This window comes from Cheilinus undulatus, linkage group 21 (genome assembly GCF_018320785.1).
Source record: "Cheilinus undulatus linkage group 21, ASM1832078v1, whole genome shotgun sequence".
In the NCBI taxonomy this organism is placed as follows: domain Eukaryota; kingdom Metazoa; phylum Chordata; class Actinopteri; order Labriformes; family Labridae; genus Cheilinus; species Cheilinus undulatus.
The window spans coordinates 39,195,061-39,211,940 of NC_054885.1; the positions used below are offsets into that span (position 1 = coordinate 39,195,061).

General features: G+C 42.6%; 1 protein-coding gene across 2 annotated transcripts; it reads left to right on the forward strand.

The window, feature by feature from the left end:
- Window positions 1–1,980: 1,980 nt before the first annotated feature.
- hoxb8a (homeobox B8a) lies at window positions 1,981–12,007 on the forward strand. 2 transcript variants are annotated; one of them, XM_041817210.1, is made up of 2 exons: window positions 1,981–2,872; window positions 11,595–12,007. In XM_041817210.1, the coding sequence occupies exons 1-2, from the start codon at window positions 2,440–2,442 to the stop codon at window positions 12,005–12,007; spliced, it is 846 nt and encodes a 281-aa protein (XP_041673144.1). In that variant the 5' UTR covers window positions 1,981–2,439. The 2 variants fall into 2 exon arrangements, with proteins under 2 accessions (XP_041673144.1, XP_041673145.1); XM_041817211.1 differs by having other exon boundaries at window positions 1,982–2,872; window positions 11,598–12,007.
- Window positions 12,008–16,880: the final 4,873 nt, after the last annotated feature.

Below are 16,880 nucleotides of genomic sequence, written 5' to 3' on the forward strand. Positions count from 1 at the left end.
CCATCAAACGGATAAAGTAGCTCAAGATTAACACAATTAAGGAACAAAGGCCCCAGCATGCACCTTGCATTAACGCGTTAACGCACATAGCCCTAATTTGAACGCAGTCTTCTCCATTAGGAAGCTATGGGCATTGTAAATCTTTCCAACTCTTTTAATTTGGATTATTCACAGCTGTTGGACTGTCTTCACTTGACTTTTTTGTGGGTATTTCCAAACTCATACAGCACCGATATATGCATGGTTCTGCATAAACTCCCCCAAAGAGCTGCTTAATGGTGTCTGACACACTCTGTAGGCGTGCTACAACTTTGCATCAGCAGCAAAAATGTCCAAATGTAGCTTAAATCTGTTGATACTGTGTCATAATCCCTGATTGGTCCATCAACTAAAGGTTAATCACATATTCCCTTATAACAGTGCTTCTCAACCTTGGGGTCGGGACCCCCTTTGGGGTCACGAGACACTGAGAGGGGGTCACCAGATGCCTTAAAAAAAACTACAAAAATTTTTGAATTACACTGTTGCCACTGTACAACAGTTTGATCAAGTTTGAATCTGTTTTCATCACTTTTTAACACCAATTTCAGTACATTTTTGCCACTTAAACCCCATTGTTGTCCATTTTAAACCCTTTCCATCACTTTTTCTGCCTGTTTTTACCACTTCTAAACAAATTCTTGCCACTTTCTGCCTGTTGCTGCCTCTATCATTCAGGTTTTACAGTCATTTTCACCCATTTTTGTCAGTTTATATCAATTTTCATCCCATTTCCAACATTTTTTGCACTTAAAATCCATTTCAGCACCCTTTTAAGCCCCCTTTTCCACTCTTTGTGCCCATTTTGCCACTTTGAATGCATATATGTTCTATAAAAATCTTCCACCAGTTCTTGGCATTTTCAACCAATTTTAGCAGTTTTAACCCATTTAAATGATGTTTTTAACATTTACTTATACGGGTTTCACAACTTAACTTCACAGTGGACCGTGGTTTTGCTGACCTCCATGGGCCCCCAGTCTGGCTGGGTCCCAGAAGCCTCCCCCTTTATCCCCCTATGGATGGCCTTGTCTCCACACGGCTATTCTAGAATGTTCATGGCTGTTCAGCCACCTTCAGGTCCAGTGGGGGTCCCCGGTCTCTGGCACCTTTATTTTGGGGGGCCAAAAAGGTCGAGAACCCCTGCCTTAGAATGTTGATGTGCCATTCAGATAAAGGTTATTATGTGTGTGTTTCTCCTATTTTTGTCTCCCATTCTCCTCTCATATTTTCTGATCTTTTGTGTTCTTTCTGCATTAATATTGGAACAACCTTGCATCGTCTTCCTCTCTGATCTTCATTCACTTCACAAACATGCAGGAAGTGCAAAGATAAGAGAAAAAGTCAGGATGAAAGCAGCTGTTTTATAAGATTTTAAGCCCCAAAAGTAAAGTAAATGTAGACAAGCAGCGTTAAAAGGCACAAACTTCTCTCTAAATGAGTCCATCTTGAGACTGGAGCTGCTTTCTTTGACTGGTTGGAGAAATAGATGCTTTGTGCGTGCGTGTAAGTGTGTTTGCGCGTGCGTGTGTGCAGTTGATCAGATGCAAAGAAGCAGAATTCTCATTAACACCCTCCCTCTTGATGGTGCACCTATTCTCCTCTACCTCCCCCTCTCCTTCTCCTTCTCGTCTCTTTCTTCATTTTCTCTCCCTCTCTCTCTTTGCATTATCTCCTCGAGCTGGGAGACTATCATCTATAAGCTTACAGGCGCGTGCGAGGAGGCGAGAAACAGGGAAAAAAAGTGTAATAGACCCCTATATGTGTGTGTATGTGTGTTAGAGAGAGCACTGGTGCACGTTCGTCCGTGTGCGTGGAGAAGCCAATGGGATGAAGAGCTGATAATAGATGCAAATTATCCCTGAAACCGACACACACCGAGGCCAGGAGGAGAGAGAGAGAAAGAGAGGGAGAGCGCGCGATAGAGAACCAGAGAGAGAGAGAGAGCAAGAGAGAGAGAGAGAGAGGGAGAAAAAATATGAAACAACTCATTTGCAGAGGAGTAAATCACGGAAAAGCCGTTTGAGAGCGCGACACGGCTCCAGGAATTGTGATGCGCAGGAGCCTTTCCTCCTCAACTTCTTCTTCTTCCTCTTCTTCTTCCTCCTCTTCCTCTTCTTTTCCTTCTTCCTCGTTGGACTTTTTATGGACTCGCTGTGATTGTTGTGGTTCTGGTCGTGGCTGTCGTTACCGTCCCCAACACCGCGCGTCCGTCACTGTGGCCGTGAGGGGAAACACCACAACAACGGTGACCGGCGGCAGACTCGCCTCGCGCTCTGTCTCCCTCCCCTCCCGGTGTTTGTGTGCCTCACAGCGCGCGACAGAAGCAGAAAAGGGGAAACAGGCGCCGCTCTCTTCCTCCAGCCCCTCTGAGCACTGACAGAAACTACTGGAACAAAGATGAGCTCTTATTTCGTCAACTCGCTCTTCTCCAAATATAAAAGCGGAGACTCGTTACGTCCAAACTACTACGAGTGCGGCTTCGCGCAGGATCTGACGGGCAGCCGGCCCACCGTGGTGTACGGCCCGGGCTCCGGCGCCACCTTCCAGCACGCCCCGCAGATCCAGGACTTCTACCACCACAGCGCCTCCACACTGCCCAGCAACCCGTACCAGCAGAGCCCGTGCGCGGTCACATGCCACGGAGAGCCCGGGAACTTCTACGGATATGACGCCCTGCAGCGGCAGACTCTGTTCGGGGCGCAGGACGCGGATCTGGTCCAGTACAGCGACTGTAAGCTGGGGGGCGCGCCGGGGCTGAGCGCAGAGGACGCGGAGGGGACCGAGCAGAGCCCCTCACCGACGCAGCTGTTTCCTTGGATGAGGCCGCAAGGTGAGCGCGCGGATGTCTGTGAAGGTTCAGCCAGGTCACGGTGGTTCCAGGCTCGATCCGAAAGGCTCACGTCTCCCGCGAGAGGCTCCTCCAGCTGAGCAGTCGCCTTTCGGATCAAGCCTGGAAGTGGGCTGCATGACTCTTCCTCCTGCACAGACAGAGGGCGAGACAAGTTTCCATTCAGACACACAGCTATCCAAAGTGCTCTGCAGAGTTAAAAAGATCATATTAAGAGCAGTAAAATACATTCAAAATGAGTGTGTGCGTTCATGTGAGGAGGGGAGCTGCAGCTCCGAGAAGAGGAGACACAAAATGTTTAGGAATCAGAGGAGGAAAGTTGGAGAAGTGGTTTTAAAAGAAGCAGGGCAATCAGAGCTTCCTGCTTCACAGCGGAAGACAAAAGCACGTTTATGGTTTTATTGGCAGCCCCAAAACTTGTGAATGACTTTAGGGTTTAATTGCTCGTGCCATAAGGCAAAGCAGGTTTATTTAGAGAGCACCATTCAGACAGTCAGAGTGCTTAACTGAGATTTAAACAGAACCTTTAAAGCGGCAGAACATGAATATACACTAGGATTTAAGATTAAAAGGCAAAAATCACTTAAAATGCTTAAATCAGACACTTGGAGGAGGGATAGGGGCTCAAAGAGGGAGCAGAGAAAATGGACGGGAGATGCTGGAGGAGGGGGTGCAGAGGAGAGAGAGAAAGAGCACCCCCAAAAAAAAAAAAAAAAAGTGCAGCTCGATGTGAGCAGATGGGAGAGTGAGACACACAGGCTCGTTTCAGACATGCAGCTCTGACCCGGGTTAAACTTTTACTGCCTCTTTTTTGCTTCTGTGGTCTGTGGGAATATTTGGCTGCACGGTGGCCGAGTCCCTGCAGGGTCAGAGCAGAGGCTGAGCATGTGAGAGAGGATGAAGAAGAGTTAGCACCTTCACAGTCTGTGATGGAAACAAGAATCACAAACAGCACGGTGTGGCTCCAAAACCAGCTCACTTATCTTTACGCGCATGTCTTCTGAGTATGGATGAGGCCAGCATCCGAACGTAGATCTTCGATTTTGATTTTCCTCAAAAATATTTGCGTTCTAGGGGAGCCGAGCTGATAAACGATGGCTTAACCAAACAGCACAATACGGCTGATTATGCAGGAAGGCATTTTTGTGTTGGAGAGACTTTAAAGCAGCGGAGGGATTGACGTGGAGAGCAGCCTATTTTGTTGGAGACCATATTTCTTGTGCTGTGTGTGTTCGTGCGTAAATGCGTGTGTGTAAGAGAGAGAGAGGCTTTATTGCTTCTGTTCTCGGTTGTATTTTTTAAAGTGGCTCTGCGACGGATTATGGCCTGTACAGGACTTTTGTGGCTTCATGATTATGATCATAAAATAAAAATCTAAATAAATATAGAGCAGCTCTGTTTTAGCTGCCTCCTCTTCACCCTAACACACGGTATAAAACACGTTTACGCACGGTTTTACAACAGCAAGAGCACGTTTCCCGCGGTTTGTGTGTGTTGTGGGACCCTTGTGTGTCAGCATTAAATGTTTCTTGATAGTGTGACCTGTAAATTGTCATAATTTACACCGTTAAAGCCTCGCTTAGATTTTCCTAACACTTGCTCCCCTCAGCGCGTAACGGCTCTCCAAATCATTTCTAGCTTTAAACCCGAGCGGCCACACTCAGGCTACAAACCTGGAAACGACTTTTTAAAGGGGGTTCCACTCTTGTGTGGAGACGATGACAGTGATTAGTCCAATGATTGATAGATTTTAAACACCATATTCGAGCTTTACTGCCCTGGTGCAGGCAGCTCTCATCATCCGGGAGCTCAAAGTCGAGTGAAAACAGGAAACCAGGCATGACAAGGCGCTAAAGTCCGAGAATGCTTTGTACACACACAGTTATAGCTTTAACACGCTTTGATGGGATATTATCGCAGCTCACTGTGAGGATTTATTAGTTATAATAGCAGAAAAAGGCGCACCGTGTTTTGCGGGGGGATGGAGCGCAGAAACCCCGCTTTAACGAGAGGAAACATTTCATAATTTGTCTTGTAAAGAGGAGCTCTCCTCCTCCACACCTTCCATATTAGAAGCCCATCACTGAAGCAGAGAGAAGTGCTGAAAGCCTCCTGTGTATCCGAACTGGAGCTTTAATATCTGGAGTCGTGAATTGGAGCCGTTTTACGACTTGAACCGCAGTGGTTTGGAATAAATCATAAACTACTCCCTCTCTAGGCTACAAATGAAAAAAGTAGAATCCGATTAGGCAGAAAAATGAGAGTACGTCTAATTGTTTTAGTGTCTTAGTCTCGGCTCTCATTGGCCTCTGCTGTGGAGAGGAAACCTTGTTCTCCAAAATGTCAACTGCCAACTGCCATGCGTTTGTTTAGGGCTTATTTAATAGGCGCTGTAAAGGTTTCATGTGTTATAGCTCTTCAAAATGTTTATAATCCCTGAGCCTGTTTCATTTTCTCCGCCTGCTAAAGAGCAGCTAATCCCTCAGCTGAAGATAAAGCAGCAAAATGTCAAACAAAATGAAACAAATTCGAGGATTGATTCCTCTAAAAGCTGTCTGATCCTCCAGCTGTGGGTGGAGGTGTGCTGGATGAGCGCACTGGCGCAGTCCGAGGTTGGGGGGGTGAGATTCTCCGTCAAAAAAGCCTCGGATCAAAGCCTTCTCTCTGTCATTTTGTCCAGGAAAGTGTTTCCCATTTCCCTTAATTCATGGCTGGTGACAGCACTGAATGTGGCGCCCACCTCCCTTCAGTCCCCATAGCACGAAATCACGGCGCCAGCCCCGTGACAGATAACGCATACAAGACATTTACATCACTTACAAGTTCACACATTTCCATAAAGACTCCCTTGTCTGCGGCTGTTTCCTCCTCTTCTCCATGTTTTACCATAAAAAGCAGCTCTGTGCCCAAACACGGACTCTGAATGTGGACATCCAGAGTGTCACGGCATGATCTGAAAAGTCAGATCCATCAGTTTGAGCTCTGCTGCGTGGTAGAAAATACTTCAATGAATATTAAAGATATTTGCCCTTTACGCACGGGCTGTTTCTAACATGTGGAGAGAATGCAAAGATGGTTCAGAGCAACAATCGTGCCTCAAACCAAGCGCATGAATGTCTTCTTTTAAAAGCAATAACGCAACCTGGTGAGTGCATGGACTCTGGAAATAAGAAATGATACTAAAAATATGTGACTAGATAAAGGTAATTATTAAAAAAAAACATCCTGCTCCAAAACACTGATCAAATATTTCACCAGAAATATCACAGCTCATCCACTCCTCCATGAGGCGATCCCTTTACGCACAGGCTGTTTCTAACATGTGGAGAGAATGCAAAGATGGTTCAGAGCAACAATCGTGCCTCAAACCAAGCGCATGCATGTCTTCTTTCAAAAGCAATAACGCAACCTGTCGATATGAACTCTGGAAATAAGAAATAGTACTAAAATATGTGACTAGATAAAGACAATATGAGATAAATTTTAAATTAAATTATTAAAGAAAACATCCTCCTCCAAAACAATGGCCATTTGTTTCACCAGAAATATCACAGCTCATCCACTCCTCCATAGCTTTTGAGGCGATCCCTTTACGCACAGGCTGTTTCTAACATGTGGAGAGAATGCAAAGATGTTCCAACAATCGTGCCTCAAACCAAATGCATGTCCTCTTTTAAAAGCAATGACGCACCTGAGTGCATGAACTCTGAAAATAAGAAATGACACTAAAATATGTGACTAGATAAAAGCAATTTATTAAAAAATAAAATACAACAACAACCTTCTCCAAAACATTGATTAAATATAAGATAAATTTTAAATTAAATTATTAAAGAAAACATCCTCCTCCAAAACAATGGCCATTTGTTTCACCAGAAATATTACAGCTCATCCACTCCTCCATGAGGCTTTCCCTTTACGCACGCAATTTTATGGCTCTAATGTGGAGATTCTCATAATTCTGAACTTGAATTGTAACAAAATTCTCTACAATAAAGTAAAACACGCGGAGAATGTCTGGATAAAGGCAGTCCCGCGTCCAGACTTGAACTTGACCATGCAGTCGCCTAAAGTTCAGCTCAGATCCATTTCTTAAAGTTATAATTTCAGTGCTTTATGATCACTGTTGCGTTTTTCGAGCCTGATTTTATTATTCTTGTTCCCATCTGAAATATTCTTCAGTCACAGGTCTGTGAAATTAACTTTACGCACAAAACAAACGCGCGGAGATGTCAGACTTCTTAGGCTGACTGTGCCAGTTTGATTCACTGAAGTAACTGAGTTTTTCAGGAGCTTTCTAAAAGCAGGAGCCTTCATGTAAAGTATCAGTGTTGTTTATTATTAACCCTTTAAGCGTTGGTTTTGAAACTATTATGTTTTTACACTTTCAATGGGATACGCATGGCGTAAATTCTAAAACAAAATATTTTATGTCGGAAGTCTTTTGTGGCTCAAACATTTGGGTGAGTAATATCCGTCACGTGTTTTTATTTTCATGCTTGTCCATGGTTCGTGCAGGAAACCCGAGATGTGACCTTGTGAGCGATTATTAACTATTTATGAATTTGATATTGCGCCTGTGCTCCGGGTCCTCTCCCTGCGCGGGAACAAAGACACAACAGAGTCACAATAAAACGTCTTTATCTCCACTCCTCATCGTTTGCACCGTTTTTAATTAAAACTCCGTTCTTATCTTTAGATGTCGTCCTCTTTCTCTTTCTTCTTCCAGAGATCGTTGCTTAAGGAGATGCTTTTTCCCTCCCTTCAGTGTTTACGATGTATTTATGTGAAGCATCAAATATTCATGCGCACTTCTGTAAGTGCTCAGTAGATTTTTCTTTAAAAATAATGGCTTCTGCTGGCTGGTGGGGACGTGTTTTTGGTGGAGTTGTGGATGGATTGTGCTCTCTTGTTTCTCTGCGTAAAAGAGGAAAAGGAGTGAGTAAGGGAGGGAGCCTCACATGAGGATCACATGATTTTAAAGGCATGCTCTGAGCTTAAATGTCTTTTAAAATAAACATGTGCACACAGATCAATATTCTATGGACCACAAAGATCATAAACCGCGTTAGTGTCCATAAATCGAGGATCGCAGTCTTCATGCACATTCACCAGCAAATATTGATCATGTGAACTCAACCAAAGAACAAAGGAATATCTTCAGTTTGGCCAATTACTTCAACTATTGCTGCAACTATTTCTGAATGAAATGGGTCTAGATTTAACCCGGGCCTACTCATGCAAACATGTCCATGAATTTAACATTTTATTACGTTTAAACTTGAAAATGTGGCGGATGGTCAGTGGAATATTTGACTTTTATGTCAACTGTTGTCACTAAACAAATCTGTAATGCAGAGTTCCTAAATGATTAAAAAAAGAAACATGCTTTTGTTTTTTAACCCTTTATGGGCCGCAATATAATGCCAGGTGGTAAAAGAATATATATTTGTACTGTTTTTTTTTTTTATCATAAAATAGACTAAATAAACATAATCTAAGAAAAAAAATTAAAAATGTCCTCATTCTCATTGTGATCAATCTCACTGTCTTTGTCCTTGTTTTTATTTCAGTAATCACAGATTTATACCGAAATGCACAATACCAAAATGTAATGGTATTATTGTTAATCCATCACAGTACAGTGTTTGCTGTATTCCATAATGGTGAGGTGTTGCCTCAAGGCAATATGTATATTTTAACAATTTTCCATTATTTATTTATCAAAAATGCAACATTTAACCACTAGAAAGTAAACTTTACCCACCAATAATTATGTACAATTTTTTCCAGCCTCAGAAATATCTGGAAAATATATTTTCTTGCAGTTCTTTTGCAGCACAGTGGCTGAGCTGTTCAAGATGGCATCCAGAGCGTCATGTGACAAGTCTAAACACTTTTATAGGTTACATAAGGTCCTGTCATTTTTTAAAAGTATTTGATCATACTTGGGAATGTATTATGTGAGTGCACAAGGCCAAAAAGTGGTATGTTGCCTACAGGCAACACTGGACCATAGAGGGGTTTTTAAAAATACTGATTTCATCTTCATAGATTATGGTGAATCTTGAGGGGAGGAGGTTTTTGTGGCCTACATTGATAAATCATTAAAAAAACAACAACAACATAGCAAATTGAAAGTGCAGCTATAACAATTAAAACCTCACAGGAGTTTCAGTATATGTACAGTACATCATGAAAATTATGTTCAGGATGCAGCAAATTGGATATGATACAAAACAAAGCAGTGCAATTCAATCAATCAATTAATCAATCAGTCTTCTAATCAGTCTTCTTTGCATCTAGGGCCATTTCATAACTTCTGTCATCTACAGACACTTTATAAAGAGGGCAGGTCTAGACTGAACTCTTTGTTAGAGAGCCACAATGTTGATTCATGTTATATACATTATATCTATATTAATGATATATACAGTAATGTTATTCTGTAAGAGCTAGCATGTTATGAAACCAGTCATCTCTGAAACAGTGATACAGCACACGGTACAGTACAATCTGATGGAAACTGATTTTATATCAATCTTTTATGTCATGGAAAATGATGTCATACAGTAAAATATGGTATGATATCATTCAGTAGGTTATGATACATAATAATTACAATACAGCAAGATAGAAACAGGATTTATACGAACAATTTAATGCAATACACCATGCTAGGATGAAATATGTGAAGAAAAAAAAAACTTTGACCATTTTACAACACAACGTGTCAAATATCAGTCTAGAGGAGATGGCACACACTAGCAGCACACACTCTGACACAGGAGATCTGTGGCTTCATTCTACTCATGCATGGTTCAGTACGACTTTATCTTATACTGTATATTATCAGATAATACATGATGATTCATCATAATGTGATTCAATGGGATATAACTGTATTAATTATAAACCTCCCAGCGATATAACAACAGGCTGGATGATGGAGATGAAGCGATGCCATAGAACAGGTGGTTTCTAAGTGTGGGAGAGTGAGCCTCTAATCATTCGGTGGACCCCCACCCACAGAAAGGATTCAGGATCATTTTAAATATTTCCCCCCCAGAAAACTTTATTTGCTATTTTCACAATGTTTGCCACTTTCACCCTTCTGCCACTAAATATCCCGTTTTCTTTTTTTTTTTTTTTTTTTGGCCATTTTACAACTTCCTTTTGCCACTTTCTCCCATTTTTTCCACTTTTATCCCATTTTTACACTTTTTCACCCTTTTGCCCATTTAAGCTACCTTTTATTATTAAATATCCATTTTTAATTAATCAATTTTTGCAACATTTTGATACTTTCCCCAATTTTTGCCACTTTTATCCCATTTTTTAACCATTTTTGCCACTTTCTGTCCATTTGAGCTAACCTTTGACATTAAATACAACTTGTTTCCTTTGTTTCCAATGTTTGCCTCTTCTTTATTACATTTTTTCCATTTTTGCCCTTGTTTCCTATTTTGCCCTTTTTTTTTTAACTTTTCACTAATTTTTTGTCACTTCTCAGGTTTTTGCTACTTTCTCCCCATTTTCATCCACCTTTTGCTGCTTTTTGACCATTTTTTTGCCACCTTTAACCTATTTTTATTGCTTACTAAAGCTGTTTTTGCAAGTTTTCACCTCTTAGATTGTGGCTCTTGAAAATGTATTTTTCAAAAATGTGGCTCTTTGGTTGAGCAGGGTTGAGGAACACTGCTCTAAAGCATAGTCCCTATAGTAAATATAAGTCTATCAATTTTGCTCAATGCACAGCAGAGGTTAGGAGAGCAAATCACCTTTTTTCTGGTTTAGTGTTCTACGCCTCCCCTGAAGTTCTGTGGCGCCTCCCAAGAGAGGCCCGCCTCACACTTTGAAAACCATGGCACGACAGTCCACACAGTATGAGACACGCTGCCAATTTGCTCTATCAGTCAGAAAGAGAGGGTACAATAAGATGGCCCAAATTATGGTGATATAAGACGGTTCACTGCTATGTCATTAGATACCAGAAGATACCGCACCAAACCATACCTTATGAAGCAAGCTGCCCAGCACACTATCAGTTGAAACAGAGGATAGGATACACTGCGTTATCAGTCAAGTCAAGGAGACCTCATACGTTTAGATACCATATAAGGGATATGATACAGTATGTTGCAAGCAGCCCAATATGCTTTAACAGTCAGAAAGAGAGGGCCACTGGGGTGTATACGGCCTACTGGTAAGGTTCCATCCCATGTATGCAGGCGTCCCGGGTCCCTGCAGCTCCTTTCCTGCATGTCTCTCCCCCACTCTCCCACCCCTGTGTCTGACTATCCACTGTCCTCCTCTCTGAAAATGAAGGCATTAAAAGTCAAAACATATATCTGTTAAAAAAAAAGAGAGAGTGATATAAGATTCAGTATATATGATATGATACAAATCAGATACCCAATACGCTCTGTCAATCAAAAAGAGAGGGCAGTGTGAGATGCCTCAAATCACATGTGACGTGATGCAACGCGGTACGCTACGATACGGTACAGAACAGAACGGTAGGAAACGGCACGGTTCGGTACGATACAAACCGTTACAGTACAAAGGGGTACATTATGGTACAAAATGGCACACAGTGGTGTGATACAAAACGATACAGTGTGGGATATAAGCACGTAGTTTTGCTTCTAATAATGTCCCCCCTTCTATCTTGTCTCCCCTCTCTTACCCCTCCTCCCCCCAGTAGCTGCTGGCAGGAGGCGGGGCCGGCAGACCTACAGTCGCTACCAGACCTTGGAGCTGGAGAAGGAGTTCCTGTTCAACCCCTACCTGACCCGGAAACGCCGCATCGAGGTGTCGCACGCGCTGGCCCTGACAGAGCGACAGGTGAAGATCTGGTTCCAGAACCGGAGGATGAAGTGGAAGAAGGAGAACAACAAGGACAAGTTCCCCAGCAGCAAGAGCGAGCAGGAGGCCGTAGAGAGGGAGCGGAGGGAGAAGGAGCTGAGGGATGGCAGCGGGAGTGGAGGAAGCGAAGGCGGCGGCGGCGGCGGCGGAGGAGGTGGAGGAGGCTCGGTCGCGGCTGTGGCGGGAACCGCGGGGTCACAGGCCGCCGTGAACGAGGATTGCTGCGAGAAAACACAGAAGCAAATGTAGGGAGGAAAGCAGCGACATGAGGGAGGAGGGGGAGGGGGGGGCTGTAAATGCTGGACAGGATGAAGTAAGGGTGGGGGACCCTTGATGTGGGGGTGGGGGGTTGTTTTTGTCTAACTTAAGGCCACTGGACTGCCCGCTGTCTCCGCGATCCAATCGATGGAAGGAACTTTTCAAAATGGCGACTGGATGGACTGATGGGGCCTCGAGCCTCCACGTGCTGACTGTAAAAAGCGCGGGAAGAAAAAAAAAAAACAAGAAAGTGAACTTAAAAAAAAAAATCACTGAGGGTGGGGGCAGATCAATCCAAGTCAAACATAGTCTACTCTAGTGTTTAAAAGAAACAAAAAAAGAAAAATGATAGCTTCCTTTCTTTGTGGAACAATTATCGTGGAAACATTTCTATATTGTTAGAAGTTTATCATTAACAATTTTATCTTTGGCAGCTGTATAGTTTTTAAGTTAAAAAGATGATGGTGCACTTTTTACTGTACTTCTCACTTCTATGTTGTTGTTGTTGTTATGGCAATGATTGATGACGACGTTGAGGATCACGTAGCAATTAATGAAATTTCCAACAACATGAAACTGCCTATTTATGCCGTTTTAGTAGGTCGGGTCTCTTTTTTACACACTCTAATTGTTGTTTCTCGTTTTAGTTCGTTTTTTGATTGATGGTGTTTGTTTTATGTTGTCTTCCTTTTTCTCTTTTGGGGTAAAAGCATGCGCACAGTGCGGATTAAAAAAGAGAGAACATTCATAAAAATAAAAACGAGAAAAAATGTAAGAACATGTCCACCTCTCTAATTTAATGTGCAGCTCTTTCACAACATAACAATCTTGTGAAAGAGAAGTTGTTGATCTGATTTCCTTTTCTCATCATAATTAATCTGTAGAGGTAGGGATGGCAAGAATGCACCAGAAATCACATCTCATTTTTGGCAAAATGTCAAAACATGGCATGCATCCAGATTTGTAATATTTGTGAACAACTGAGTGTTTGTCCTGATACCAGAGTGCACTGAGATGCAGTGAAGCAGCAGGAATCCGTGCAGGATATTTACATGAAGCTTACCCCCAAATTCCATATACAGCGTGCACGCCGCGGAACGCCAGCGAATCGCACTGCAGATCACATCGCTCCCTCTCTAGTCTATCAGAGCATTTCCTCCAAACCGGCAGCGGCGCATGCCTGGACCAACACTCCGCTCCGCTTCATTTCAGATACGCTGCAGGTCTACTTTCAGCGCTGGCCGCTGCCAAACCTCGTAAATTCACTGTCATTCAGAAAGCACCATGGAAGTCACAAGCATAGAACATCCAGTACTTTCGAAATAAAACAAAATGCACGGAATGCCGATCGCAAATCATCACTCTGTCAACATTTTGTCTCATCCTGCAGGGAGAGCAAAGGGTCACTGAGAGGTCAGTGGGTCACAGAGCTACAACGGCGCCACTGACGAGGAAATATATTTAGCCAAAGAATTTTACATAAAACCACAGATCCTTTAAGCAAACATTAACCTTTTTTACTTCACAATGTACTCACTCAATGGCGGAAGCTGTAATATCATGGACTTATACTGGAAAGGATGATAAATCAACCCCAAAAGGTAAAATAGTCCGCTGTTGACACACTATTCCTGTGTGAACTCGCAGTTCTCCCGTGACCTCCTCCTGCTGGTCAGGGCTATGCGCCACAGCGCAGCGCTCTAGATTCGCTTCCAGTAGGCGAGGTCGCTTTGGTGGGAGCACACCTGCATCACTTCAGTGTCCGGCGCGCACACTGTATATGGAAATCGGAGGTAAGACATTTGTAGAATGAAAGTTCTGTTTTTTGACACTCAGTCTAAACCTTTATCTAGAGCAGTGGTTCTCAACTGGACGGCCTCAGGATCCACCAGTCTGTCTTACAAAAGATCACGACCCAAGTTTCTAAAAAATGTTGAACAACACCTAACGTTAATTGAATATGTTGCAGTTTGGAGCATGACTGGGACAAAACACCTGATATAAAAAAGAAGAGGACAAACAAGACAAATTTCATACCCTCTTTCTCCATCATTTTTGTGTCAATCTTTGCCAGTTTTCCAGAGAATTTGTGAAATTACTTCATTATCATGGGAAAAGTAGCCATTTATTACAAGAAAAGGAGGCAAATTAGCTGAAATATAGACCAAAAATTGTAATATACCAAATTCCACAGTTAAACAGGGTTAATACAAGGTATCAATGCATGTCAGCAAAGGACTTCAGCAGCCTGTCGCACAAGCTGTGCGTAAGTTCTGGCTTAAGTTCTGGTGTAAAGTCCACACTAAACCCTCGGTTGAAACTAGTTCAGTTCTAGCCTCAGTTCTGGTGTAAAGTCCACACTAAACCCTAGGTTGAAACCAGTTCAGTTCTAACTTCAGTTCAGGTGTAAAGTCCACGCTAAACCCTAGGTTGAAACCAGTTCAGTTCTAACTTCAGTTCTGGTGTAAAGTCCACACTAAACCCTAGGTTGAAACTAGTTCAGTTCTAGCTTCAGTTCAGGTGTAAAGTCCACACTAAACCCTCGGTTGAAACTAGTTCAGTTCTAGCCTCAGTTCTGGTGTAAAGTCCACACTAAACCCTAGGTTGAAACTAGTTCAGTTCTAACTTCAGTTCAGGTGTAAAGTCCACGCTGAACCCTCGGTTGAAACCAGTTCAGTTCTAACTTCAGTTCAGGTGTAAAGTCCACGCTAAACCCTAGGTTGAAACCAGTTCAGTTCTAACTTCAGTTCTGGTGTAAAGTCCACACTAAACCCTAGGTTGAAACCAGTTCAGTTCTTACTTCAGTTCTGGTGTAAAGTCCACGCTAAACCCTAGGTTGAAACCAGTTCAGTTCTAACTTCAGTTCTGGTGTAAAGTCCACACTAAACCCTAGGTTGAAACCAGTTCAGTTCTTACTTCAGTTCTGGTGTAAAGTCCACACTAAACCCTAGGTTGAAACTAGTTCAGTTCTTACTTCAGTTCAGGTGTAAAGTCCACGCTAAACCCTAGGTTGAAACCAGTTCAGTTCTAACTTCAGTTCTGGTGTAAAGTCCACACTAAACCCTAGGTTGAAACTAGTTCAGTTCTAGCTTCAGTTCAGGTGTAAAGTCCACACTAAACCCTCGGTTGAAACTAGTTCAGTTCTAGCTTCAGTTCAGGTGTAAAGTCCACACTAAACCCTAGGTTGAAACTAGTTCAGTTCTAGCTTCAGTTCAGGTGTAAAGTCCACACTAAACCCTCGGTTGAAACTAGTTCAGTTCTAGCTTCAGTTCAGGTGTAAAGTCCACGCTAAACCCTCGGTTGAAACCAGTTCAGTTCTAACTTCAGTTCTGGTGTAAAGTCCACACTAAACCCTCGGTTGAAACTAGTTCAGTTCTAACTTCAGTTCAGGTGTAAAGTCCACGCTAAACCCTAGGTTGAAACCAGTTCAGTTCTAACTTCAGTTCTGGTGTAAAGTCCACACTAAACCCTAGGTTGAAACCAGTTCAGTTCTTACTTCAGTTCTGGTGTAAAGTCCACACTAAACCCTAGGTTGAAACTAGTTCAGTTCTTACTTCAGTTCAGGTGTAAAGTCCACACTAAACCCTCGGTTGAAAGTAGTTCAGTTCTAACCTCAGTTCTGGTGTAAAGTCTACACTAAACCCTAGGTTGAAACCAGTTCAGTTCTAACTTCAGTTCTGGTGTAAAGTCCACACTAAACCCTCGGTTGAAACTAGTTCAGTTCTAGCCTCAGTTCTGGTGTAAAGTCCACACTAAACCCTAGGTTGAAACTAGTTCAGTTCTAGCTTCAGTTCAGGTGTAAAGTCCACACTAAACCCTAGGTTGAAACCAGTTCAGTTCTAGCCTCAGTTCTGGTGTAAAGTCCACACTTAACCCTAGGTTGAAACCCTGAGGGTTATCAGGTCTTTTGGAGCTATCACTGTGGCAGACTTATTCTACAGAGGACTTTACACCCATAGTAGGGGGAAGGTGTAAGATTTAACTTACGCCCACATTGAAAGTATCACAGCTGGTGCAACACCTTAAATGTCAGGAGAGCGTAAACTCTGTCATAAGTAAGAACTTACATTCAAACTAGGCCACGTTTGAACTTATGCACAACTGGTGTAACCCAGAGCAGGACTTTTGCCACCATTTTTTTGTTTTCAGACAGCTTGTCGTCACCCACCAGTTGAGAACCACTAGAGTATTTAATACGCCTTTTATCAGGATTTTAGTTCATTTGTGCAAATCTAATTTGACAACCTCAAAGCAGACAAAGCCTCATGCCCCCCTTAAAATCTTTAGTGCCCCCATAGGGGGTCCTGAACCCTAGATTTAGAGCCAGTGGTCTAAATCGGTGGTTCTCCAGTGGTGGGTCGGGACCCAAAAGTGGGCCGTGAAGCTCTTCCCAGTGGGTCATGAAAGTCTACAAGCCCTAAGTAAACACAGAGCTAAACTTTTTATTTTAATTACTTTTCCATTTCAGTCTCCAATCTCATATTTTATCTAATATTCTTTGCATAATTCCTCTCAAATGTACTAAAACTGCATGCTGTCCAGGGCAAAGGGAGTAAACATAAAATGTATGCATGCATGCTTTTAGTATCTATGCTCTTTTTAACCTGTTGGAGTTGTCCTGTTTCTTTGTTCAGCCGTGTTTTCTGTTTAAGCTCCAAACTGCAACATTTGCATAAGTAAGTTGAAGCAAATGAAAAATATAAAAAAATCTGGAATATTATCTCTGATGAGGGGGTAGTGTTGGGTCCTGATGCCCAACCAGTTGAGAACCACTGGTGTAAATCATTCCAGGTTGGGGAATCTTACTAAAGTGACTGGAAGTGGCAGAGAGCGAGTGTTTCTCTGCCACACATTTGTGTAATTT